Source organism: Dasypus novemcinctus, chromosome 3 (genome assembly GCF_030445035.2).
Source record: "Dasypus novemcinctus isolate mDasNov1 chromosome 3, mDasNov1.1.hap2, whole genome shotgun sequence".
Lineage (NCBI taxonomy): Eukaryota > Metazoa > Chordata > Mammalia > Cingulata > Dasypodidae > Dasypus > Dasypus novemcinctus.
The window spans coordinates 34,584,017-34,609,115 of record NC_080675.1 but is presented as its reverse complement, the minus strand read 5'-3'; the positions used below and the strand labels follow the sequence as shown (position 1 = coordinate 34,609,115).

General features: G+C 37.9%; 1 protein-coding gene across 7 annotated transcripts in view; it reads left to right on the top strand.

The window, feature by feature from the left end:
* Nucleotides 1-25,099, top strand: part of LIN52 (lin-52 DREAM MuvB core complex component) — a 144,387-nt gene that overhangs the window by 14,863 nt on the left and 104,425 nt on the right. For 6 of the 7 annotated variants that reach the window (XR_009184937.2, XR_188067.4, XR_011648306.1 and 3 more), the window contains exons 2-5: nt 2,465-2,539; nt 3,631-3,668; nt 5,704-5,770; nt 7,857-7,940. Coding sequence is in view for 4 of the 7 variants with exons in the window: in XM_004455142.4 (XP_004455199.1) it covers nt 2,465-2,539; nt 3,631-3,668; nt 5,704-5,770; nt 7,857-7,940 (264 nt within the window). In the remaining 3 variants the exon portion in view is untranslated. Of the gene's footprint in view, nt 1-2,464; nt 2,540-3,630; nt 3,669-5,703; nt 5,771-7,856; nt 7,941-13,810; nt 14,128-25,099 lie in introns of those variants that run through there. The other variant, XM_071213794.1, reaches the window with a different exon arrangement.

Here is a 25,099-nt window from a genome sequence, read left to right as displayed (position 1 = left end):
TCATCTTGCTGTGGTAGTTCTCCGTGTGTGTGGCACCATTCCTGGGCAGGTTGCCCTTTCTTTTGCACTGGGCGGCTTTCCTTACGGGGCGTACTTCTTGCACGGGGGGCTCCCCTATGCAAGGGACACCGCTGTGTGGCATGGCACTCCTTGCGCTCATCAGCACTGCGCATGGGCGTGCTCCACATGGGTCAAGGAGGCCCAGGGTTTGAACCGTGGACCTCCCATGTGGTAGGTGGACGCCCTATCCTTTGGGCCAAGTCCGCTTCCCTCCTTAGGATTTTCAAAGTTGGCCTCTTGTGTTACATACAACTTTTCTTTGTTTCCATTTTTGGATGCTTTTGTTAAGGCAATTCATTATAGTACTTTGCCAATTAGAATGCCATCAGAAATTCCTTTGGCATATTTGGTAAGAAAATTCAGTTTAGAGAAAAACACATGTTGAAATTTTTTTTATCATGTATATCTTGATGGGGAGTGAGTTTCTAGCCTTTTTCAGATTTTCAAATATATGACTCACCCAAATAATCTTAAGAATCATGTTTATAGTATTAAATGAACTAATTTATGCAGCCAGTTAGCATATAAGTTCAAGTAATTATTCAACGAATGATAACTGTTGTTAATATCAAGCATCTACTGAGTGACAGGGAAAGAGTGGAGGGGAAATGGTGTCAAAGAATTAGGCAGGGAAGCAGATTTGGCTCAACGGATAGAGCATCCGCTTACCACATGGGAGGTCCAGGGTTCAAACCCAGGGCCTCCTGACCCGTGTGGAGCTGGCCCATGCGCAGCACTGATGCCTGCAAGGAGTTCCGTGCCACGCAGGGGTGTCCCCCGCATAGGGGAGCCCCATGTGCAAGGAGTGCGCCCTGTAAGGAGAGCCGCCCAGCATGAAAAAGTGCAGCCTGCCCAGGAATGGCACTGCACACATGGAGAGCTGATGCAGCAAGTTGGTGCAACAAAAAGAGACACAGATTCCTGGTGCTGCTGACAAGAATACAAGTGGACACAGAACACACAATGAATAGACACTGAGAGCAGACAACTGGGGGCGGGGAATGGGAGAGAAATTTAAAAAATAAATCTTGAAAAGAAAAAGAATTAGGCAGGGGCTGGATCATATAGGATTGTATAGGGCATTGTAGATCTACAGTGGATTAAATTGAAAAATTCTTAAGCTGGAGAGTGACATGAGCTGATTGACCCTTTTTTAAAAAAAGTTCATTCTTGCTTGTTTTGGAGAATGGATGGAGGGTGGGGAGAGCAAGATTGGAAGCAGAGAGCCCTGTTAAGATGCTTTTGAAGTGCCAGGAGAAAAATGATGGTTCCTTGGACTAATATATTAAGGGTGTATTTTGGAAATTGATACTACTGGATTTACTGATGGATTGGTTGTGGGAAAGTGAAGGTGTTTGCTTAGGAAATTGGGGAAATTGGGGTTCATATTGTTGCTACTTTTTGAAATGAAGTCTAAGTACAGTTTTTAATATAATAGGTTTAAGGGTTTTTCACACATGGAATGGAGTACAGTGTTAAGTAGCCACTTGGATAAACTCTGAAGTTCAGGGAAAAGCTTGGGACTGGAAATATAAATATGGAATCATTTGGCATCTAGATGATTGTACAAACTTATGGGATTAGATAAAGTTCCCGTAGGAGACTTTAGGTAGAGAGTAGAGTGAACCTAAGATGGAGCCTGAGTGGAGGAGGAGACTGAAGGAGGAGCAGAGGTAAGAGGAAATACAGTATAGTGGTTTTTTATAGAAGCTATGAGTGGAGTGTTTCAAGATGGTTAGGGTGTGGTTGCTGCAAAGAGGTCACATAAGATAGAACAGAGAAGCGACTGCTGGATTTAGCAACATAGATCATAGATGGCTTTGACGAGCAGTTTCTGTATGTAGTGACAGAAGCCTGGTTGTCATAGGTTAAGAACAGAGTGTGAGGCAAGGAAGTGGAGACAAAGGGATAGACAACTCAAGAACTTTTGCATTGAAGGGTGGGTGGAGGTGATCATAGGATCAAGAGAGAGCTTTTTTGAAAAGACCAAATAGAAACTGATGGTGCGAGAGGAAATTATTTAAGCTGATGTCCTTGACAAAGCAAGAGAAGATGGCATCAGAGTCAAAGTAGAGTATTTTGTCTTTTTTGGGAGCTGGGACATTTAATTAATTTTAACTGGAGGAAAGTCCACGAGTATGAGTGAAGATGCAGATGGGTTTGTTGATAATCATTTCTCTAACACCCCAGTAAAATATCATTCCCCTTTTAGAGAATGGAAAAGTAAGGTTTGATGCGGAAAAAATGATTTACTTTTGTTATATTATGGCTTGGTAACATTAGTACTTATAGAACTCAAATCTCTAGACTTCCAGGTGAGTGTTCTAGTTTGTTATGTTCTTTGATATTGTAATATAAAATATAGATGAATATATTTTATGGTCATCTGGATATTTTGTTCTAGGGACAGATCTGGAAGCATCTTTGCTAAGTTTTGAAAAACTTGACCGTGCCTCACCAGACCTTTGGCCAGAACAATGTAAGTTTTTGGTTTCTTTCCATCAGAGTCAATATAGAACCAGTGTCCAGTGTTCCTTTGGGGGAAATTTTGAAGAGATATCATTTAACTGTAATGAAGTTTTTATTGTACATCAAAGGGAAAAAACCTGATTGAATTCTGTTTTAAGAATAGTTGCCTGGTGGTTTAATATTTTCAGAACACATTGTGACTCAGGAAATGATAGGAAACCTTTAAAGAATAATATTTTAAAAACCATATCATTCAGATAATGACCTTTTCTCTGCTTATATAGATAAGCAAATATTTTAAGTATATGAAAGAATGGTTTTGTTTTTTTTTGTGTAATGATGGTGTAATATGTATGTGGTCTGCAGCTTAATGTATTCCACCTAGTATTTAATTAATTGACCTTTCCATGTTGGTATATATAGCTCTATTTCATTCTTTTAAATGGTTGTATAGTATTTCATTGTATTGATGTACCATAGTTTATATATTTGGAAACCCAAGTTAATCTAATTTTTAAAATTTTACAAACAGTTTAGCAATGAATTATATTCCACATGTATGTTTGTGTAAGAAGAGGATGACTGTATGAGAGTGCCCATTTCCTCACAAACTAGCCAAAATCAGATATTACTGATTTTTGTTTTTAGTTTGCATTTCTTTATTAGTGAAGTTGAACATTTCATTTAAAATATCTCATTTCTATCTTTCTGCCATTTTAATGTGATTGTTCCTGTTAGTTAAATAAATAATTGAAATGATAAAACAGCATACCTAAAAAGGAAATTTGAACTAAACTTTTTAGTAAGAGATAAGATATCACCTTACCTTCCATCAGTCTAACTACTGGTCCTTCAAAGTTCAGGTGATGCATCGTTTGCTCTGAAGAGTTTTTCTCATTCCCTTGATCTGATTTAGATTTCTATTTTTTGTCCTCCCATTGACCTGGTATGTTTCTTGGAGCACTTAGACAATATCATAAGCTTCAGCCTGTAAGCTCCTTGAGGGCAAGACTTTCTTCTTCTTATTTGAATCCTCTGTACCTGAGGCCCTCAAATGTTTATTGAATGAATAATGTTTTTTTTTTCTTTCTTTCTTTTTAGTACCAGGTGTTGCTGAATTTGCAGCTTCCTTCAAAAGTGTAAGTAATATCTTGCTTACCTAGAGAAGTTTTTCCAAAGTTTTGTCCTTTAGAGAGCAAACTGTACTTTGAGTGCTCACATGCCTTTTATTCCTCTGTTTTCAAGAATAATGTCAAAGACTTCAAATCTTTTGTAACTGCATCCCTAGAAATTTGTTTATATTAATCATCATATTATTGATAATTGATGATGTTGTCTTCCTTTGTCTCAGTACTCTATTTTGGCATTTTGACCTTTGTCCATTAACCCCTTGTAAGGGAGATGTTCTAGACAAGTGGTCTCTGGACTCAAACTACCTGGGTGTTGAATCCTGGCTCACTAACTGTGATTTGAGGCAAGTCTCCCTGTACTTCAGTTTTTTAAAACTGTAAGTGCAGTTAATAATACCTACTTTATAGGGTAGGTTTGGAAATTAAATGACATGAAACTTGTAAAGTATTTTGCATGTCACATAGTCAGTCCTGAGTAAATGCTAATTTAAAAAGAAAGAAAAAGATAGCAAAGTTAAGATTTCTCAGCCCTGACCCTATCTGCATACCAGAATCATTGGTGTGCAGCAGTGGAGTTTCTCAAAAATGCAAATATGAAGTCTTTGCTTTATTCTGTCCAGTGGACCCCTCCCTAGTCCCTTGTATTAATATTCTAATTAAGTTCATATGTAGTGTGACAAGGGCATTTTTTATTTTTAAAAAATTATACTTTTTTTAAAGTGATTTTAATGTACAACTGGGATTGAAAACTGCTGATCCAAGTTAAAAAATGGGCCCTCTTTCATATTTTATAAGTTCATTTTCAGAAATTAGAACTTAAAATTTAAAGTTTTCTATAACTGTATAAAATTATTAAACTTCAGGTAATGTAAGCATTCCAGTCAAAATCCTCATTGAGGATTTTCTCATTCTTGACTCTTCTTTGAATCGTCTCCTCTGCCAGATTTTTTTTAAAAAGATTTCTTTCTCCCCCCCCCCATTGTCTGTTCTCTGCATCCATTTGCTGTGTTTCTTCTGTGTTCGTTTGTATTCTCATCAGGCGGCACTGAGGACCTGTGTCTCTTTTTGTTGCATCATCTTGCCACATCAGCTCTCCGTGTGTGTGGCAGCACTCCTGGGTGGGCTGCGGTTTCGCATGGGGTGGCTCTCCTTGTGTAGGGGCCGCTCCTTGCGCGGGGGACACCCTTATGCGGGGGTATCCCTCCATGGGCCGGTACACCTTGCGCACAGTGGCGCTGCACATGGGCCAACTCACCACACGAGCCAGGAGGCCCTGGGTATTGAACCCTTGGACCTCCTATATGGTAGGTGGACACTCTATCTGTTGAGCCACATCCACTTCCCCTATGCCAGATTTTTATTCCAAACAGTTCAGTTGGGGTTTTTTGCCAGACCTAAATTTCAAGTAATTGCTTTTATTGTTATACTGATCTGTTACGTGTGAAGCATTAACATAGTTATACCTAATTCTTCCAAGGTTCCTTCTTTGAGACCAACTTTATTTATTTATTTTTTAAAGATTTATTTATTTAATCCCCGCCCCCCCCGTTGTCTGTTCTCTGTGTCTATTTGTTGCGTCTTGTTTCTTTGTCTGCTTCTGTTGTCGTCAGCGGCACGGGAAGTGTGGGCGGCGCCATTCCTGGGCAGGCTGCACTTTCTTTTTGCGCTGGGCGGCTCTCCTTACGGTGTGCACTCCTTGCGCGTGGGGCTCCCCTACGCAGGGGACACCCCTGTGTGGCATGGCACTCCTTGCGCGCATCAGCACTGCGCATGGGCCAGCTCCACAGGGATCAAGGAGGCCCAGGGTTTGAACCGCGGACCTTCCATGTGGTAGACGGACGCCCTAACCACTGGGCCAAGTCCGTTTCCCTAGACCAACTTTAAAGATGAGCAATTTGGATTTTTTAAATTATAACTTGCAGTATTTTCAAACAACCTGAAGACTATGTGACAAATTACTTTTCTTATTGAAAGAAGAGTAGGGTCTCTCCATACTTTACATACTTTGTATGTATTGACTGGATATTTTCTTACTTTTTGACAGCCTATCACTAGCTCTCCACCCAAATGGATGGCTGAAATAGAACGTGATGACATTGACATGTTGAAAGGTTAGTGATTCTGATGACCTCTAACTTTTTGCCCGACATCTATGATCCTCCACAAGTGCCTTTCCAGTTTCTTTCTCACTGAGGTTAGGTTTTGGTGATATTGCCTATTTAGTCATTCTTACAGCTCTTCATGTCTGGAATATCTTTCTTTACTTTTTCCGTGTGTAGAAATCCTGCCAATTGAAGACTCAGTCATAGCAATTTCTTCTGCTACAAAATTCTTCTCTTATGAACTTTGTTTTGTTTGATGCTTTATAATTCACAAAAGCTTTCACGTAAGTTTCCTCATTTAATTCTCATTAAGATCCTGTGATGTAAGAACCTGTGAACCAAAGTTCAGAGGTTAACTTAACCAAGATTTGTTGAAAAGAGTTAAACTTTTAAATTCTCATCTTTTATTTTAAGTCTAGTTCTCTTTCCACTACAACACACCGTGCCTTAGTTTGGTTTTACAACAGTCAGGAATATTAAATGACAAACCCTTAGTAAGTTAAAACCCATCTTTTGTTTCTTTCTAGCCCATCAATTTCTTCCATAAACAATACTATAAGTGGTGAACATGGTTGTTTGATAAATGATTTAAACCCAATCACAAAGTAGAAATTTATATTAAAAAGCATTAATGTCCTTTGATATTTACTCTATTTTTTAAATTATCCTTCTGGTGATGAGATTCGTGATAGTTGTGAAGTAGTAGACTGAGATTAAGCTAAAAACCTGGAATTCTAGAACTATTTAAGGAGCTGGACAGATCAAGAATGTCTACTTATGCCAGATATAGATAATGACTGTAACATGGTAAGTGGGAGAAAAAAAAAAGAATGCCTTTATTTGATTTCAGAAGTAATTCATTATTCTGCATGAAATGCTTAAATGCAAATGCTTTAGCCAGCCATGGAAACATTAAGTCTAAGAGCATCCTGCTTTCATTGTTCTAATATTCAAAATAGATATTTATGTCACAGCCTATCAGCATGTAATTACTAAGAAAAATTTTGATTTTTAGAAAGGGTTCATAGCCTTTGTTCTGTACAAATTTTTTCTTTTAGATTTATTTTTTATTTATTTCTCTCCCCTTCCCCCCTACCCCGTTGTCTGCTCTGTGTCCATTCACTGTGTGTTCTTCTGTGTCCGCTTACATTATCAGGCAGCACTGGGAAACTGCGTCCCTTTTTGTTACATCATTTTGCTGCATCAGCTCTCCATATGTGCGGGGCCACTCCTGGGCAGGCTGTGCTTTTTTCACATGGGGCAGCTCTCCTTGTGGGGCACACTTCTTGCACGTGGGGCACCTCTACATGGGCACGCCCCTGCATGGCATGGCACTCCTTGCACATGGCAGCACTGTGCATGGGCCAGTTCACCCCATGGGTCAGGAGGCCCTGAGTACCGAACCCTGGACCTCCCATATGGTCGGTGAACACTCTTTCAGTTGAGCCATGTCTGCTTCCCTGTTCCATGCCTAAACCTAAAAGGAATGCTTTGGTGCTCTTTACATGAAATCTGGTAAAGTAAGATTTTTTAAAAGTATATTGTCTTTTTTGACTGGTAAACTTAAAAAATTCTATAGCAATTTGATTTGAAGGGAAAATTTGGATTTATATTTAGTCTATGTTTTCTAAATTTAGGGAAATAGAAAACAAGTGTTTTGTGATTTTACTGTTAAATGAAATAATGGACCTATAAATGACAGTGGAGACAACGTCCATTTTGCAAGATAGAGATCTGTATGGAAGGCTTTGTCAATGCTATGTCAAATTAAAGGTTTTGTATTTTAATGGTATATTCATTTACAAGGATGAAGAAAATAAATGTTATTAAAGGATCCTTAGGATAAAATACTTACTTTGCTATTGTATTTATGCTACTTTTCTCATTAAGTGAGTTTACTCTTCTGAGGCATTTCACAGTAGTTGAAAATTCATTGATTTTGTATTTTGGGGGAAAAAGTGGGAGAGAAGAGATACGGATCCATTATCTACTTATTCAATAGGGATTAAGGAAAATAGCTTTAAAACTTTTATAACACATTGTTACTGAAGAACAGTGGAAAGAAATGGCATTGAAATAATTGATTCTGTTTCAGAACTGGGCAGCCTCACCATTGCTAATTTAATGGAGAAGGTACGAGGCCTACAGAATCTGGCCTATCAGCTGGGGCTGGATGAGTGTGAGTACCCAGATCACATTTTTTCAGACTTACATGTTGTGTTTTCCATAATGAGTTCTAGTTATAATTTAGAAAGTATCTTCATTAATACATTTATCTGTATTCTACAGATAAAAGTCAATGTAATCTAAATGTAATCTAAAATGTGTCTTTTATGACAGTGTGCTGAAATAATTACTCTGTTTCCTAGATAACAAATTCTACTTATTTGCACAGTAAAGGTATATTGGAACGCTTTCACTTTTAAGAGATAGAATGTCATTTTACAGCTTAAATGAAATAGGCACTTCATTGTTCACATAACTCAAAAGTCTGAGCTTCAAGGACATCTAATTCCATAACCCTTAATGATGTTTTTGGGATGCACTCTTGCTCTTGTTTTTGTTTCGCATGTCAACGCTCTGCTTCACTCATGCATTAATCTTATTCTTTGCCACTACAGATAGCTTTCTCCCGGTAACTGGGGAAGGTGGACAAAAGGAGAGCCAGTTTATGTGTCTTTAAATTTTATCATCTCAAATGTAGAAAGAGTATCTCCTTCCAAAAGTTGTAAAAGGAAAGTCCTAGGGAGCACTCTGACCATTCTGTCTTGGTGTACATACCCATCCTTGAATCACTCCTTTATCCAGGTAGCATGCAACAGTGATGGGCCAGGGCTGTGTTTAAGGTCACTCCTGGGTACAAATGCAGGGTGCATAGATTAGTCTTACCCAATTCTCTTGGAATGGGGGAGGATTAGTTACCTAAAGGAAAGGGATAGAGAACACACCAAGAAAGTATTTGCTTTGATAGGCAGTGCTTTAAATTTTCTCATTTATGCCTGTTTGCTCTCCATTCTTTAGTTCAAAATTATTTCTTTATAAATTTTATCTTTTTCCATACTGTATTCATTATAAAATTAGAAACGGAACTTTAAAAAATTCTCACTTTATAATTGAAAGAAGAGATATGATACTCCTTCAAAATAAATACAGTGGTTGCAGCTTTGTTCTTAAGAGGTACATCCTGGAACCTTCATAAATCCCTGGTTTTGAGAACACTGAATAGTATAATATAAAATTTTCTTCAAAAATGCAGATTTTGCCCTGAATGGAGCAATCCCAAAAATAGTTTCATGAATTGTATTTTGTTGTTTCTTTATGGAGCATATAGTGGAGTTGTTTAGATCATTGATTTAATTTATTGCCAACTTTAATATTTCACTTTAAAATTTAATCTAAAACTCCTAATTTTTGACCAGTGTCATCGTTTTCTTTATTTCCATTACTGTCATTGTCAGTTGGCTTGCTTTTACCAAGAAACCATTTTTAAATTACTTCATCAATCAAAGAGTAGAGAACAGCAGGCTGCTTTGCCGGATACTAAGTGGTCTGCTAGTTTCACTCACTGTTACCTAACTCTCCTTTGTATACTGGTCATTTATCTCTTGAGATTGAAGTTTATGCCTTGGTAAAATTACTAGTTACCATATATCATGGTACCTCTGGGTATATAATGAAATGGTAAATCTGTGAATCCTAAGTTCATATACACAAGGATGTGTTATAGGCTTGTATGGTAAAGAACTCCTTGATTCAGTTTCTTAGCTTTTGCTAACAAATGCATATAATAATCAGTCTTCATCTCTCTGGGTCAGTTTTTTAAAAAAAATTATTTATTTATTTATTTAAAGTTAATAGATCACATTAAAAAACATAAGAGGTTCCCATATAACCCACTCCCCATCTCCCATCACATCATTTTTGTAAATTGTGTTTTTTTGAAGATACATACATCACAAAAAAAATGTTACATTAAAAAATATAAGAGGTTCCTGCATAACCTCCCCCCCCCCCCCACTCCTCCCACACCAACAACCTCCCTCATCATTGTGGCACACTCATCGCACTCATTGAACACATTTTGGGGCACTGCTGCACTACACAGATAATAGTTTACCCTGTAGATTGCACTCTCCCCCAGTACATTCGGTGGGTTATGGCAGGATATATAAAGTCCAGCATCTGACCCTGTAATATCATTAAGGACAACTAAAAAATCCCAAAAGTGCCCCCACATCACATCTCTTCTACCCTCTCCCTGTCCTCAGCAACTTCTGTGGCCACTTTCTCCACCTCGATGCTAAAATTTCTTCTATTACTCATCACTATAGTTTTATGGTAGAATATCAGTAAGTCCACTCTAGTCCATATTTTATTTCTCCATTCTGTGGACCCTGGGATGGTGATGTCCTCTCCACCTCTGGATCAAGAGGGGGCTTAGATTCCACATGGATGATGGATGCAATTCCTCTGCTTATAGTTGTAGGCACTCTTGATTCCCTGGTGTGGTGATTGACCATCTTCACCTCCCTGTTAGCTGACCTGGGTAAGACTAACAAACCAGAGAGTAGGAGTCACCACTCTGCTGAGGCCCAGGGCCCAGCTGACACATGGGCAGTCCAGAGATTCACTGGGTCAATTTTTAAAGTAAACTAAATTTGATGTTTCTTTGTCAAAAGGATGTTATATTACCAAATGCATTTATCAACAATACTATCTCTAGTTAATTGTACCTGAACTTGCTGTGTTCCCTCTGACTATCTAGTTTTTCTCTTTCTTCCTTCCTCCTGAGGAAGGTAATGAAGTATTTTTTTTCCATTTTTTATTATGGAAAATTTGAAACATATACCAAAGTAGAGAGAATAATGATCTCATGCACCCACAACCCTGCTTCAGTAATCAATATGTGGTCAATCTTGCAACACTTGTGCCAATCTCCCATAATTATTTTAAAGTAAATCCCAAAAGACAAGGGTATGCATTCTCTCTCTCTCTCTTTCTCAGTATAACCACAATTCCATGATTGCACCTAAAAAAATTTTAACAAACTTGCTTAATATCATCAAATATTTAATCAGGGTTCAGATTTCCCTGATTTACTCATAAATGTGTTTTTTAAAAATGTTTAAATCAGGATGTAAAGAAGAATCAAAAATTGCATTTAATTGATATACCACTTAAGTCTCTTTTAATCAGCTTTAGTTCCATTTCCCTTTTATTTCCTCTTGGCATTTATTAAACCTAGGCATTTTTCTCTATAGAATTTCCCACTTTCTGGGTTTTTAAAATTATATACATCTAGTAATACTTAATATGTTTCTCTATTCCTTATTTGCTGGTAGTTACATCTAGAAGCTTGCTTATGTACAGTTTGGTGTTTTTTTTTTTCCCGGCAAGAATATTTCATGGACGGCATAGTGTACATACATCAGAATATACATCATAATTGTTCGTTTTTCATTTTGGGTGTTAATTAGTTGGTAAAGGTATTGTCAGCCTGACCTATTCATTGTAAAGTTCTCTGTCAGCTGTACATCCAGGTTTTTAGCCACCTTTGATCATTGCCTAGATCCATTATTTTATTAGAGGTTATAAAGTAGTGATATTCTAATTCTGTCATTCTTTCTTATTGGCTAGATTTTTCTTTAAAAGATTATCTTATCAGCTATTTGGTTACCTTGATAACTGTTCCTATTGGAAAGGCAGTATGAAAGATTAAAAGATTCTTTCTCTTTCTTTATCAGTTTTCAGAATAATGAGTCAGTTTCCTAAGCATCAGTAAGATCTATTTCAATGGGTTTTCACAGAATCAAAAACTTCTGTTTTTTTGTTTTATTTTACTCCATAAATTAAAGCTGTTATTACTGTTAAATGTTTGTATTTTTAAACACTTAAGGCTTTAGGGGTGGGGTTAAGTCACCTTAAACACTGAACCAAAACTCTGCAACAGAAATACTTATTTCTGCCAGATGAATCCTCTAAGCATAGATGAGATTTTTCAAAATTATCTTCTATCTCAAAATTCAGCCTTTTTCAACTTATGTTGCAGTGCTTTGCAACTGATTATTTTCCCTGACTGTAGAGAATTTAGCAGACATATAGAAAACAGTTTTTAAATTTATAATTGGGAAAAATTACATTGAGTTGTATTGGATTTCCTGGATACAGTCTCTCTCTGTTTTAGTGCTGGAGTATATTTGCATGAAAACAAGATCTTTTTTAAATTCCTTACAGATTATTCATCTACTCCAGGGGTTGGCTTTTACTTGACATCCTAATCTAGTGTTTCTATGTCTCAATCCTCTTTCCTGCATTAATTGAGGGGATGACATGGATGAAAATAAGCAGTAGGAGCTGATGAATCCCCAAGTACCAGTGCCCCTGTTTTGATGCAAATATCTGCACCAATAAGGATGATGGAAAGAAAAAAAAAAAGCAAAAGTATTTGTCCTCAAAACATGATTTTTTCACTTACCAAGAGCTTTATTAAATGATAACATAGAAATAATGTGAATTCTTCTAGGGCTGATAGTAACTAGATTGTGTCTTTTGGAAGATCAGTCCCATGCTTTGATTTGGTACATGATTATGCTTCAGATAACCCTTTTGGTATTATGGAATGCAATAACTTTATTCTTGTAGGCATTTATATATCTACATCCCTTGACTTGATTTGGACAGTTAATTTACATGAAATTCCCATGATATATATATAGGAATTGAAAAAAATGGTAAAACTGTCTTATTGTATAAAGAATTCCATTTCTGTTACTTTTACCTGAGTTCAGTGTCCTTCTTTTACTGGAACTATTGCAGTCACTTTCTGACTGGTTTTCCTGTCTCTCAAGTACACAATTCCAGTACATTTCATTTATCACTGCCAGATTAATTTTTCCAAAGTACTGTTTGCTTCTTTTAGTTCTTTGCTCATAAGCCATTGGTAGTTCTTCATTACACACGTGATAAAACTCAAACTTCTTAACATGGCATTCAAAATCCTCTACGCTCTGCCCTCATTCTGGTCTCTAGTCTTTTTACTCTTTTAACCCCCACCAAAACACAATGCATTGTTCCCATTTGAAATATTTGTTCTTCCTGGACAGTACAGTACACTTCCCTGCCTTTTTAGTTCTGTTTGTGCTATTCCTTTTTCTCAAAATGTCCTCCCTGACCTATTTCTAATGGATATTTATTTATCCCTTAACACTCAACACAGAGGGTACCTCTTTCAAAGCTTTTCCTTTTCTTCCCCGTGAGAGGATCGTGAACCTCTCTTGACTGTCTAGTGCTTCATTTGTGAGGCACTTTACCATTCTTCCTGGAGATTTATGGCTTGTGTCTTATCCCTCCATTTTTTTTTTTTTAAAGATTTATTTTAGTTATTCATTTCTCCCCACACCCTCATTGTTTGTACTTGTTGTGTCTGTTGGTCTTTGTTTCTTTAGGAGGCCCTGGGAACTGAACCAAGGACCTCTGATGTGGGAGGGAGGTGCCTCATCGCTTAAGCTACCTCCACTCCCTGCTTTGTGTGTCTCTCATTGTGTTCTTTTTCCTGTGTCACCTTGTGCATCAGCTTGCCATGCCTGCCTGTCTCATCAGCTCGCTGTCTTCTTTAGGAGGCACTGGGAACCTCTGCTCCCTGCTTTGTTGTGTCTCCATCATGTTTTTTTCTTCTTCTTCTTCTGTCATCTTGTGTGTCAGTTTGACACACCTGCCCATCATGCCAGCACCGTGTCTTCTTTAGGAGGTACCAGGAACTGGACCATAGACCTCGCATGTGGTAGGCAGGAGCTCAATTGCTTGAGCCATATCTCCTTCCCATTATCCATCCATTTGATCACTTTAAGTTAAGAATCATATTTTAGGGTTGCATTTATAGCCCATGGAGTACCTGGCATATAGGAAGTGTGCAGTTTATATTTGCTGACTGAATGTATGAATGATCAACTGTGAATGCGTTCAAAAAGAAATGAGAATTTTTCTTTTTAAAAAAGTCCATTGGCTTAAAAACTAAAAAGATGAAAGCATCTGGAAATTGTTCTTTTCTAGGTAATTGGTGTTTCACTAATGAGAAGAAACATTTGAAGGTCTTGTAATATCTAGAACATCTCCTCTTATGACAGTGGATAATAAATGGTTGATAATGGCTGGTTGACAATGGCTTGGTTTTATCTTCTACTCAATCCTTACTCCATCACTTTTATAATCTGGGCATGATCTGATTGAGTCCTGTAAGCTGCAACAGTACATGGCTTGCTTTTCCCCTAAGACCCAGTGAACTATCATGAGTCCTATTGAATACTGATTCTTATCTATTAGATCTTGATTCGTAGATACTGAAAAGGCAGTTTTCACTTTTTTAAAAATTTTTTCTCATTCTCTCTGAAGGCTCCAAACTTTTTGTAGTCCAACAGAAGACCTACTGTTATATTCAAAATATTTTTAAATAGAATGTGAAATTGGTAGAGCAGAGGATCAAGTCATTTGAAACTAGTGCTAAAGCTTGGGGCTATGATGCATTTGTTCTTTTTCCTTTACTTTTTAAAAAATGACAGCTTTATTAAGATGTAGTTCACTTACCCCACAGTTCACCTGTTTATGGTGTAAAATTTACTGGTTTTTAAATATTCACGGGGTTGTGCTCACATCATCACAATCAATTTCAGAACATTTTAATTATCCCAAAAAGAAACCTTGTACCTATTAGCAGTCACTTCCCATTCACTGTTCCTTACCCACCAACTTCTTCCTCCCCTAGCCATACACTACCACAAATCTCTTTGTATTTGTCTATTTGGACATTTCATATAAATGGAATAATACAATATGCAACCTTTGTGTCTGGTTTCTTTTACTTAGCATAATGTTTTCAGTGTTATTCTGTGATGTTACACGTATCAATATTTCATTTCTCTTTTATGGCTGAATAATATCCCATTGAATAGATATACCACATTTTATTTATCCTTTCAGCCATTTATGGACATTTGGGTGGTTTCCTCTTTTTGAGTTTTATGAATAATGCTGCTATGAACATTCATGTACAAGTTTTTGCCTAGATGTATGTTTTCAGTTATTTTGGGTACATATCTAAGGGTGGAATTGCTGGGTCATGTGATGACTCTATGTCTAACTTTTGAGGAGCTGTCAGACTATTTTCCAAAGTGACTGAACCGTTTTACTATTCTACCAGTGTATGAGAGTTCCATATCTCTATATCCTTGTCAACACTTGTTCTTGTCCCTCTTTTTGATTATAGCCATCCTAGTGGATGTGAAGTGGTATCTCACTGTGGTTTTGATTTGCATTTTCCTAATGACTAATGATGTTGAACATCTTTTCATGTGCTTATTTGGCCAGTTGTCTATCTTCTTTTGAGAAATGTCTGTTTAGATCCTTTGATCTTTTTTTTTAAGATTTATTTGTTTTTTTTATTTCTCTTCCCTCCCCATCTCCCCCCCTGTTGTCTGCTCTCTGTGTCCATTCTCTGTGTGTTCTTCTGTGTCCGCTTGCATTTTTGTCAGCAGCATCAGAAATCTGTGTCTCTTTTTGTTGCGTCATCTTGCTGCGTCAACTCTCCATGTGTGCGATGCCACTCCTGGGCAGGCTGCACTTTTTTCGCATGGGGTGGCTCTCCTTATGGGGTGCACTCCTTGCACTTGGGGCTCCCCTACACAGGGGACATCCCTGCATGGTACAGGACTCCTTGCGCGCATCAGCACTGTGCGTGGACCAGCTCACCATATGGGTCAGGAGACCCTAGGTTTGAATCCTGGACCTCCCATGTGGTACGCAGACAGTCTATCCATTGAGCCAAATCTGCTTCCCTCCATTTTATATTGAAGTATTTGTGTTTTTATTTTTGACTTGTGAGATTTCTTTATATATTCTACATAAAAGTCACTTATCAGATAGATGATTTGCAAAATTTTTCTCCTATTCTTTGGGCTGTCTTTTAAATTTTGGAGATGACCCATTTGTCTATTTTCTCCTTATATTGCTGTGCTTTGATATCATATATAAGAAACCATTGCCTAATTCAAGGTCATGAAAATTTACATCTGTGTTTTCTTCTAAGAGTTTTATATAGTTTTAGTTCTTACATTCAGGTCTTCATTCCATTTAAGTTAATTTTTGTGTATGGTGTGAAGTAGGGGTACAATTTCATTCTTTTGCATATGGATATTCTGTTGTCTCAGTACCATTTTACCATATTCTTTCCCCCATGGAATTGTATTTGACCCCCTTTTTGAAATTCAGTTGAATATAGGCATAAGGGTTTATTATCTAGCCTCTTAATTCTATTCAGGTGATCTATATGCCTATTCTTATGCCAGTATCAAACTGTCTTGATTACTGTCACTATATAATAAGTTTTAAAATTGGGAAGTGTGAGTCCTCCAACTTTATTCTTCTTTTTCAAGATTGTTTTGCCTATTTTAGGTGCCTTATATTTCCATAGAGATTTTACCTCGTCATTTACTGCAAAAGTCTTGGCTTGGATTTTGATAGAAATTGCATTGACTCTGTGATCAATTTGGAAGTGTTGCCATCTTGACAATATTACTGCCTTCTGATCTATGAACATGGGATGGCTTTGCATTTACTTAGATTTCCTTTAATTTCTTTCAACAGTGTTTTATAGTTTTCAGAGTATAAGTTTTACACTTTATTTGTTAAATTTATTCCTTTTTAAATGTATGCAATTATAACAGCATTGCTTTTTAATAACTTTTCTAGTTTGCTTTTTGCTGCATTATAGAAATACGATTAAATTTTGTTTGTTGATCTGTATCCTGCAAACTTGCTGAACTCATTTATTAGATTTAATAGTTTTTTAGTGGATTCCTTGGGATTTTCTATATACAAGATTATGTCATCTATAAATAGTTTTGTTTCTTCCTTTCCAATATGGATGCCTTTTATTTAATTTTCTTACCTAATTTCCCTGCCTAGAACCTCAAGTACTGTGTTGAATAGAATTAATGAAGAAAAAAAAAAAAGAATTAATGAGAGTGAACATCCTTGTCTTATTCCTGATTTTAGGGGGAAACATTTTCTCTTTCACCATTAGAAATTTTGTTTTAACTGGGGGTTTTTCGGAGATGCCCATTATCAGGTTGAGGAAGTTCACTGTTATTCCTAGTTTGTTGATTGCTTTTATCGTGCAAGGTGTTGAATTTGATGTGTTTGTTCTTGAGAATACATTTTACAACATACTATGAAATAAATTTAAATTTATTTTGTACTCCGGAAACGGACTTTGGCCCAGTGGTTAGGGCGTCCGTCTACCATATGGGAGGTCCGCGGTTCAAACCCCGGGCCTCCTTGACCCGTGTGGAGCTGGCCATGTGCAGCGCTGATGCGCGCAAGGAGTGCCGTGCCATGCAAGGGTGTCCCCCGCGTGGGGGAGCCCCACGCGCAAGGAGTGCGCCCGTGAGGAGAGCCGCCAGTGTGAAAAAGAAAGAGCAGCCTGCCCAGGAATGGCGCCGCCCACACTTCCCGTGCCGCTGACGACAACAGAAGCGGACAAAGAAACAAGACGCAGCAAATAGACACCAAGAACAGACAACCAGGGGAGGGGGGGAAATTAAATAAATAAATAAATAAATCTTTAAAAAAAAAAATTTATTTTGTACTCCTTTGACTTGAACTTGGTTGAAATTACCTTGGTGTTATTAAAAAAAAAGATTGTCTAAACAAATTATTAATATAAATCAAATCACTGTGTATTTTACCTTTTAAACAAGCCTGAAGAAATTTAGGTTATTTCAATATAAGTGGTTGTTTCTGTTATTTTATAGTCTAATTTTATATATTCACTTCAGCAGTTTCCGTTTCAGTGAAAATGTTATTTGGCTAAATTTAATCATCTATGGTAGTTTTTGTTTGTTTGTTTTGTTTTTGAGGTACTGGGGGCCAGAGATTGAACTTGGGACCTCATATGTGGGAAGCCAATGCTTAACCACTGAGCCACATTAGCTTCCCTGAGTTGTTTTTTTTTTTTTTCCATTTGTTTTTGCTTGTTGTTTGTTTTTGTTTTTTCAGGAGGCACCAGGAACTGAAGCTGAGACATCCCATGTGGGAGGCAGGAGCTCAACCGCTTGAGCCCTATCCACTCCCTATAGTAATTTTTTTTTTATCCCCCCCACCTTACAGCTTTTTTTTGGTGTGTGCTGTCTGCCTTCTCTGTCTGTTCGCTGTCTGTTCTTCTGTGTCTGTATTTACTTATTTCCCCTCCCCACTTGCGGTTTTGCTTGCTGTCTGGTCTCTGTATCCATTTGCTGCGGGCTCTTCTGTGTTCACACTTGTCTCCCTTCTTTTTGTTGCGTCACCTTGCTGAGTCGGCTCTCTGTGGCGTCTGTGGGCTGGGCAGCGCTCCCTGGTATGTGGGCGAGGCTGACTTCACAAGAAGGCCATGGGACACAAACCGAGGGCCTCCCATATAGTTGACAAACTCATCTGATTGACCCACAGCTCCTTCCCCTCATAGTAATTTTTAAAGCAACATTTTATTGTAAAATGATTGAGACTTTCCCACTCAAACCAGATAGTTTATCCCACTAATGTCCACTGATAAAGTTATAACAGAAACTATTTGGTACAGAGAACTTTCTTCAGCAGCAAGACCAAAGAAACACTTCTGGGAGCCAGTATAGCTCAGTGGTTGAGTGCTGTCTTCCCACATATGAGGTCCTGGTTAAAACAAGAAGAATAAAGAAACACTTCTGCTTCCTAGCTCTTCCGTGTTATTGTAGTGGTGTAGTAGATCTCTTTACCCTCTAGGCATGTGATTCTTGAAAAAATCACAATTTAATTTAGAAATCATTTCTCATTTAGATAACATTCTAAAGAACAGTTGGATCTATTGATTTATTTTTATTTTTTATTTTGACTTAAGAAAATGAGGGAGGGAGGGAGAGATAACTGAGTCTGTTACAACTGAAATTTATTTATTTTTTAAGGAGGTACCGGGAATTGAACCCAGGACCTTGTACAAGGCAGCAGGCATTCAACCACTGCGATATATCTGCTCCCTAATGAGAATTGCTTTTTTCGATTGTTTGTTTTTAGGAGGGACTGGGGATCAAACCTGGGACCTCGTACGTGGGAAGCAGGCACTCAACCACTTGAGCTACAGCTGCTCCCTTACAACTGGATATTCTTCTTTGCGGCCTGATGTCAGGGTATTTGTTTGGTTTACTCTATAAAGTCTCTTCAGGCCTACCTCTTTCTTTAATAGTTTAATTAACTGCCCTTGACTAACTGAGGAGAAAAATAGTCTAGATGGCAGTGTGAGTCTAATTGTACTACTAGCTTTCCCTCTACATTTAACCTCTAGATGGCAGCATTAGTCTAATTGTACTACTAGCTTTTCCTCTACATTATCCCTTGAACTTGATTTCTGACTTTCGTAGAAAAATTCTTCTGACTTTACTAGACTATATGCCTTATTTGTTGGTGACTTGCTTGATTCTTAGCTTTTTCTTTTTCTTTTCTTCTCTCCAGCTTTTTGTTTTACAGTTCCTTTCTTAAGCAATTGTAGTTTTTTTATGCCAAAGGTTCTTTAGTTTCTCTTTTGTCAGAAATAATGTTGCTTTTGATTAGGCAGATCAGTAGAAAAATTCCAAAAAGGTGGTAGTTGTAGTTGATAGCTTCCATACCTCAAAGTGGGTTCCACTCTACATCTCAGCCATAGTCTCTTCAGTGGCTTTTCTTGTTGAATCCTTTGACTCTATTGGTAACTGTGATATCAGACAATGCTTTATTAAATTAAAGCAGTAATGTTAGCCAAAATTGATGAAATAATCTTGGGCAAATTAGTCTTTCTTCAAGAAAAATTTAATTGTTTTTAAGTAAAGGTTTAAAAAATTTAGCTGTTTCAAGTGATGAGGTAATAGCAAAAGAATGAAGTGTTCAGTTCAGTAACTTTTTTTTTAAAGATTTATTTTTATTTATTTTTCTCCCCTTCTCCCCTCTCACCCCAGTTGTCTGTTCTCTGTGTCTATTTGCTGTGTGTTCTTCTTTGTCCGCTTCTGTTGTTGTCGGCGGCACGGGAATCTGTATTTCTTTTTGTTGCGGCATCTTGCTGTGTCAGCTCTACGTGCGTGCGGCGCCATTCCTGGGCAGGCTGCACTTTCTTTCGCACTGGGTGGCTCTCCTTATGGGGCGCACTCCTTGCGCGTGGGGCTTCCCTACGCGGGGGACACCCCTGCATGGCACGATATTCCTTGTGTGCATTAGCACTGCACATGGGCCTCTCCACACGGGTTAAGGAGGCCCGGGGTTTGAACCGTGGACCTCCCATGTGGTAGACGGATGCCCTAACCAGTGGGACAAGTCTGCTTCCCAGTTCAGTAACTATTTTAGTGCCTACTTCATATAGAGCTCAGTAGGTGATGTAAAGATGAGAAAGACAATTACTATCCTGGTGCAGATTAAAATCTAGTGAAAGGGAGACAAAATAATTAAGTAAGTGATTTTTAATAGAGGGTAGAGGACATAAGCTCCATAAGAATTACATAAAAGTACAAAGAATTAAGGGGTTGTGAGGGGACTAGGGCAATTATATCAGATTGCTACAGGAATGACAGATAAATTTCATTTTGTATGCTGCTGTGGATTGATTAGTAAGAATTGCCTAGAACTGTAGTATGGAGAAGAATTTTGAGGAGTCTAGATTCAAAGGAGAAGAGATTAATTAGTGATGTTTGCTATGGACAAGGGAAAAAGGCATGCTTGTATTTGCTATTTCTGGATCATTGACAGACCTTAACGAATGCATCCGGTCTTGATGTGTGGAAAAGAAAACATAGTTTAGGTGGAGCAGTTTGAAAACAAGCGTTATGCTCAAGGAACAGTGAAAGTGATTTAATTTGGTCCTTAAGGAGGCCAGGTTATATGTTGTAGGGGTCAGAAGTATTAAGAGTAGGAGGGAAGTAGGGGCTGATTGAGGAGGGCCTTGAACTCCAGTGTGAGCAGTTTGACTTATAGCAATGGGGAGTGTGAAATGTTCTTTTGAAAGGTTTTCGATGACTATAACGTTGGCTATGTGTTCATTATAGATTACTTGTGTAGACACTTTGCTAAAAGAGATTTTACCAAAAATTCATTATAAAAATAAAGGAAAAAATAACCACAGTCTTACCATCAAAAAATAACCATGTAAACCTTTTGTGTTTCCTGCTCCCCCCTCTAGTCCCTATATGTTGTGTAAATGTTGACATTTACATCTGTGCCTGTACATATACACCAATATAGTTTTTAATGAAATTGACATGAAGTATATATATGTAGTTTTAATGTGTGCTTTTTTGCAGTCATCTATCTTAAGCATTTTCCTGTGTTATTAAAAATTCTACCACTGAGGATTTTTGAGTATGGGAGTCACACAACTTTAGGAGGCATACATAGAATGGATTGGGATAGTGGAGGTAGGAAGCAGGAGACTATTATGAGAGTCCAGAAAGGATTGAGTGCTTGAAGGATGGTAGCAATGAGACTGGAAAGAAGCACCAACAATAGATGTTTCAGATATATAATTTTCAGGACTAGGTAACTGATGGATGGATGGTAAGGGATAAACTAGAATAGAGCTTACCATGATGTTCTGAGCATGGTTAATGATGACAGGGAAGTCAGGAGGAGAAACAATCACATAATGTAACTCTTTTACATGTCCTTTATTAGTCAGAAGCTTTTTTTTTTTTAGAAATAAGTAAAACCATTTGTGAAGATTGGTGATTAATAGTTAATAGGATGAAAGAAGTGTTCTTGTCTGGTTCAGTCACATCACCTAGACAACAGATAGTTTTAGAGAATAGTGAAAGTTGAGTTATTTGATCTTTAAGGAAAGGAATGTGGGAAGGATATCTATAACTTTTTAGAAATAGATTTATGAAACCCCTATATTTTTTGGCAGACCCTTAAGCTTCTTAAGTTAAATAACTCTTGTTTTTCTATAGTTGTCTTCCATCGTGGTGCTTTTTCCGTTTGGTTAGCTACCTTTAGTTATTAGGAAATCTTTATGGCCTTTGTATATAGTAAACTGCCAAATGTTTGTTAATTGGGAAAATGTTTCAGAAGTTTAAATTGAAGTAAATGTAATTGGCCCAAACTATTTGATGATGCAGCATCTGTTATTAATAGCTACCTGGCTTTGGATTATATATCAGCACCAGCTCCTAGCTGTGAAGACTGCATTTTACTGTAGTTGTAGATTTGTGGCATTTTGGATCGAGAGGGGAGTCATAATGCCAAATTGTCTCCCAGAAAGACAATTCCCACCCAGTATCCTTGTTAACATTAATCATTATAATGTTAACAGTATAAGTCATTGCTAATTCAATAGGCAAAATATTAGTAACATGTTTTAATGTGCACTCCTTTGATTGTGAAAGTGAACTTTTTTTTCATGTTCCTTGATCATATCAGTTATCAAGGGCTAGACATTCAAGAAAGCATAAGCTTCTATCATTTTCACCTGATCCAGAGTTCTCAAATACCTATTGACTTGTATCCTTATTTTCTTAGTTTTATGTATTATACTATATTATCTTACCCTCTCATCATAGTCATTAGCATGGTGTCCTATTTAGGAAGTAAAACAGTATAAACCCCACTTGCCAAGGGATCAAGGTTATTTCTCAGAATTAGAAGTTATCAATTTCTTAAGTATTTTGCTTTTAAAAATGTATAATAGAAAATAAAATATGCCATTATTTCTCATTTTTCCCTTGGTGAACTAATTAGGATACACAAGGCCTCAAATTACCTTTAAGGCTTATAAACATTCATATCTTTTATCTATTAGTGAATTTATTTCATAAACCCAACATTGTCTCTGAAATGGCTTTACATACAAAGAGGATTTTACTGTAAAATGCTTGCAGTGTTTTATTCTCTTCTAATTTTGGGGGTAGGAGATGGATGTGGGGAGAGGAAGGATAGAGGAGAGCAGCAAGGCATAAATTAATTTGAATGGCGTTGATTTCAAAGTACTGTTAGTGGAACGCTCTGGGTTTTAGGCTTATGTCACACAAAACAATTTAAGGACATACCATACGGTAGGCAAAAACACAAAAAGAGTACATGATCTGAGACAGTGTGCTGGCGTGCTGCAGGGTGAGACCCGCACATGGGGACCCAGGTTAGGCCTTTTTAAGACCTTTACTCCTCTCCTTTCCTAATGTTGGGGAGGGGACCTAGCTGTTTGTTTTTGTGATTGGTTTTACCACCTGTTAGCCAATGGAGAGGCCTGTTGTTTGGAGTATCTGGGGCTTCTTTTGACCCCAGAAAGAGTTACAAATGGGATCTTATACCTGGGGTCTTGTGGGATTTTTCTGGCTTTATTCTTTGGTAGCCGCCTTCCTCTTAGGAGGTTTCTGGGCACGGTCTCGAGGCTGTGTTCTCTGCTGGCCGTGTTCTCTGCCAGGTCTCAGCTGCCTTCGCTCGTTTCCTATTCTGACCTGCCTCGGTACCATTCTGTATAATTCTACAAAATGTATGACAAGTAAGATGTGCATAGTGGGGAAACGGACTTTGGCCCAGTGGTTAGGGCGTCTGTCTACCATATGGGAGGTCCGGCGTTCAAACCCCGGGCCTCCTTGACCCGTGTGGAGCTGGCCATGCGCAGTGCTGATGCGCGCAAGGAGTGCCGTGCCATGCAAGGGTGTCCCCCGCGTGGGGGAGCCCCACGCGCAAGGAGTGCGCCCGCGAGGAAAGCCGCCCAGCGTGAAAAGAAAGTGTAACCTGCCCAGGAATGGCGCCGCCCACACTTCCCGTGCCGCTGATGACAACAGAAGCGGACAAAGAAACAAGACGCAGCAAATAGACACCAAGAACAGACAACCAGGGGAGGGGGGGAAATTAAATAAAATAAATAAATCTTAAAAAAAAAAAAAAAAAAAGATGTGCATAGTGAAATAACTTAAAGTTTGGCATTAAGAGAATAAGTGGATTATAGGACATCATATAGAATACAGTGTAGCCATTAAAAAGCATGTTTTTAAAAGAGCATTTAATGACAGAAAAATCCTTTTTATATGTCAAGATAATGTCAAATTTAAAAAGCAGAACACAAAGTCAGCATTTTTTTTTCTTTATGTTTTATTTTAATTTAAGGGCATGGACGTAGATAAATGACTAAAAGGAAATAGTTCAATATGTTTATTATTTATTTATTTTTAAAGATTTATTTTTTATTTATTTCTCTCCCCTTACCTGCCCCCCCCAGTTGTCTGCTCTCTGTGTCCATTCACTGTGTTCTTCTGTGTCCACTTGCATTCCTGTTAGCGGCACCAGGAATCAGTATCTCTTTTTGTTGCATCATCTTGCTGGGTCACCTCTCCATGTGTGCAGCGCCACTCCTGGGCAGGTTGCACTTTTTTCGTGCTGCGTGGCTGTCCTTACGGGGCGTACTCCTTGCGCATGGGGCTCCCCTATGTGGGGGACACCCCTGCGTGGCAGGGCACTCCTTGCGCGCATCAGCATTGTGCGTGGGCCAGCTCCACACAGGTCAAGGAGGCCCAGGGTTTGAACCACGGACCTCCCATGTGGGAGATGGATGCCCTAACCACTGGGCCAAGTCTGTTTCCCTTGAATGATATTTTTCAAATGCCCTTAAAATTTTCTGAATTCTCCAAATTGTTAACAATGAACTTGTTTTATTCTGATGAGTAATAAAACCTGTTTAAAAAAATAAAGAAAAATTGTATAACATTCTAGAAACAAAATTATAGTTACTTGAAATGTCTAACTCTTAATTTCCTGGAAGTAAAATTTTTGAACTCTTCTGTGGGCTATTTTTAAATAAAAATGACTAGATCCATTAGCAAAAAATTGATTAGTTTATGCAAACAATAAATAGCAAAGTGAAAGTTAATGAGAACAAATATACAGGCCATCCTGTGCATGAGTTTGTAGAAATTTGGGAGCAAAAGGAATGGTAAGCTGTGTTTGGTCAAAGGCAAGAGATAGGTTTAGCTGGCCAAAAGGGCATCTTTTTATAAGCAAACTTTGGCCAAGATTTGTCAGTCTTTATGTTTCCAGGCTTTCTTCTGAGCTCTTAAATCTTCTTATTCTGTAGGAACAAAGAACCATGTAGAATGTATTGTTCTTTAAGTAGAACCACAACTGTATGGTTGAGAGGTAAAATAAAGAAAATTCTTTGGCAGTTCAGAAATGAACCTGATATTTATATGGATCTGCTTGGAATATAGTTTTTGGTTTTTTTTTACCTTTTGTTTAGAGATCATTGTAGATTCATTCACATGCGGTTGTAGAAATAATACAGAGCGGTCCCATGCACACTTTACCTAGTTTCTGCCAGTGGTAACG